The sequence below is a fragment of the Mandrillus leucophaeus genome, unplaced genomic scaffold (genome assembly GCF_000951045.1).
Source record: "Mandrillus leucophaeus isolate KB7577 unplaced genomic scaffold, Mleu.le_1.0 Scaffold1049, whole genome shotgun sequence".
Lineage (NCBI taxonomy): Eukaryota > Metazoa > Chordata > Mammalia > Primates > Cercopithecidae > Mandrillus > Mandrillus leucophaeus.
This window is the reverse complement of record NW_012098643.1, coordinates 429,931-431,762: the sequence shown is the minus strand read 5'-3', so window position 1 is coordinate 431,762 and position 1,832 is coordinate 429,931. Positions and strand designations below refer to the sequence as shown.

Sequence of the window (1,832 nt, the reverse complement as noted above, 5' to 3'; positions counted from 1 at the left end):
AATCTTGTCCGGGTGTGGGTCCCTTGGGTACCCTAACTTAACTCTTTAGAGCTCCCACCTGGTGGAGTCTGTGACTGACTAAAGCCTCTCTAGACCCCAGTCCCAGAGAGGAGTCCTGGAAGCTCCTGAGGCCTCTTTGGATTGCAGGGACAAGGAGGCAGAAGAATGTCAGGAATGACCCAGCACGTGCCTGGTTGTGCAAGAGCCACCTCCTGCTCTTCTCAGAGCCAAGCCTGGGCCCTATAAAAGACACATCCAGCTTCAGCACCTCATCTGCTCTGACTCCCCAGGGACGTGTCTGTGCTCCTGCGTGTGACCAGGGTGAGTGGCAACCTGGGATACCAGAGAGGTATGAGCAGGGCAGAGGGATGGGGAGGATGGAGGTAGGCTGGAGTAAGAGAGTTGTGTGCTTGTGTTCTGCCATGCTGAGCAGGAATAGGACCCAGTCTGCCTCAAATCTATTGAGGCTCTGAGGCCTACTGGAGCTCATATAGGTGGGGAAAGCTAACTGTGCACATCTTTTCCAATTCTTGTTCAGTGACTTCACATGGGTAACTTCAAAACTGCCGCGTTGGGCATATTTCCACCGTGGAAACTGGCAAATACTTCAAGCCAAGTCCTTTTATCTGGAGGTTTCATTGCAAAATCTTTTTCCAGAGGACACCCTGGTGTGTCCTGCAACACCCAGCTGGTCCTTAGGGCTTGTATTAAGGAAATAGGTACTTCAGGGAGCTGTGAATACTCTACTCAGGCTTGTGAGGATAGAGAAATCCCAGCTTCCCCTGAAAGGAAGAATAAGGAGCTCATTCTGTGGATTTTTAAATGTATGTGCTTTCATTTGGAGGAAAGATTCAAGTTGTTTCTTTCAGATTACTGATATGACTGTATAATCTAAATATAATTCTTCTCCCACCCGTGCATTGATTTCAGAAGAGGTATAATATGATCGTTGGTTTTAAATATTTAAAGAGTTTCATTATTATGTTTTAGGCTGACTAAACTCTGCCAGGATGTCTTGCCAGCAAAACCAGCAGCAGTGCCAGCCCCCTCCCAAGTGTCCTCCCAAGTGTACCCCAAAATGTCCACCTAAGTGTCCCCCCAAATGTCCACCCCAGTGCCCAGCTCCATGTTCCCTTGCAGTCTCTTCCTGCTGTGGTCCCAGCTCTGGGGGCTGCTGTGGTCCCAGCTCTGGGGGTTGCTGCAGTTCTGGGAGTGGTGGCTGCTGCGTGAGCCACCACAGGCCCCGTCTCTTCCACCGGCGCCGGCACCAGAGCCCAGATTGCTGTGAGAGTGAACCTTCTGGGGGCTCTGGCTGCTGCCACAGCTCTGGGGGCTGCTGCTGACCTGGTCTTCAGAGGAGCTCTTGGGACTGAATTGTCAAGAACCTGCTACAACCTGATGCTTAACTCTTTCCATTTCCTCTCATTCCATTCATGGGTGGACAGGGGCCACCAAGACTCATGGGGCTTCCCTGGAAGAACTTTGCACTTGATGGAGCACCTCAATTGCAGGTCTTCTTTTCCTCCTTTACCTCATGCTATAATAAAGCTCTGATTTCTGACTCACAAATTGTCTTGGTCATTCTCTTCTCTTCTGAGATTTCAAATGTCCTCCAAAGGTCAGTGCCTCAGAGAAATTCTCTTCATGGGTCAAGGACAGGACCTGAGTAGGCGATACATGAAAAGCTGCTCCGAGGAACTAATTCCCCCAAATGCAGGGTGGATGGAGCTCCAAGAGGGTCACCTCTGGCTATGGCAGCTTTGCCTTTCTGTCCATTAAGTCAGACACATGTTCTAATGTTCTGTGTATTCCAGACATTGGGAAGGTTGGGA

At 50.1% G+C, this 1,832-nt stretch overlaps 1 protein-coding gene across 1 annotated transcript; it reads left to right on the top strand.

The window, feature by feature from the left end:
- Positions 1-287: 287 nt before the first annotated feature.
- LOC105540370 (late cornified envelope protein 2D-like) lies at positions 288-1,569 on the top strand. The gene is made up of 2 exons (XM_011980959.1): positions 288-321; positions 991-1,569. The coding sequence occupies exon 2, from the start codon at positions 1,011-1,013 to the stop codon at positions 1,341-1,343; it is 333 nt and encodes a 110-aa protein (XP_011836349.1). The 5' UTR covers positions 288-321; positions 991-1,010; the 3' UTR covers positions 1,344-1,569.
- Positions 1,570-1,832: the final 263 nt, after the last annotated feature.

Excerpts from the sequence above, each read along its gene's own strand:
- LOC105540370 (XM_011980959.1), top strand. The coding sequence starts at position 1,011 with ATGTCTTGCCAGCAAAACCAGCAGCAGTGCCAGCCCCCTCCCAAGTGT.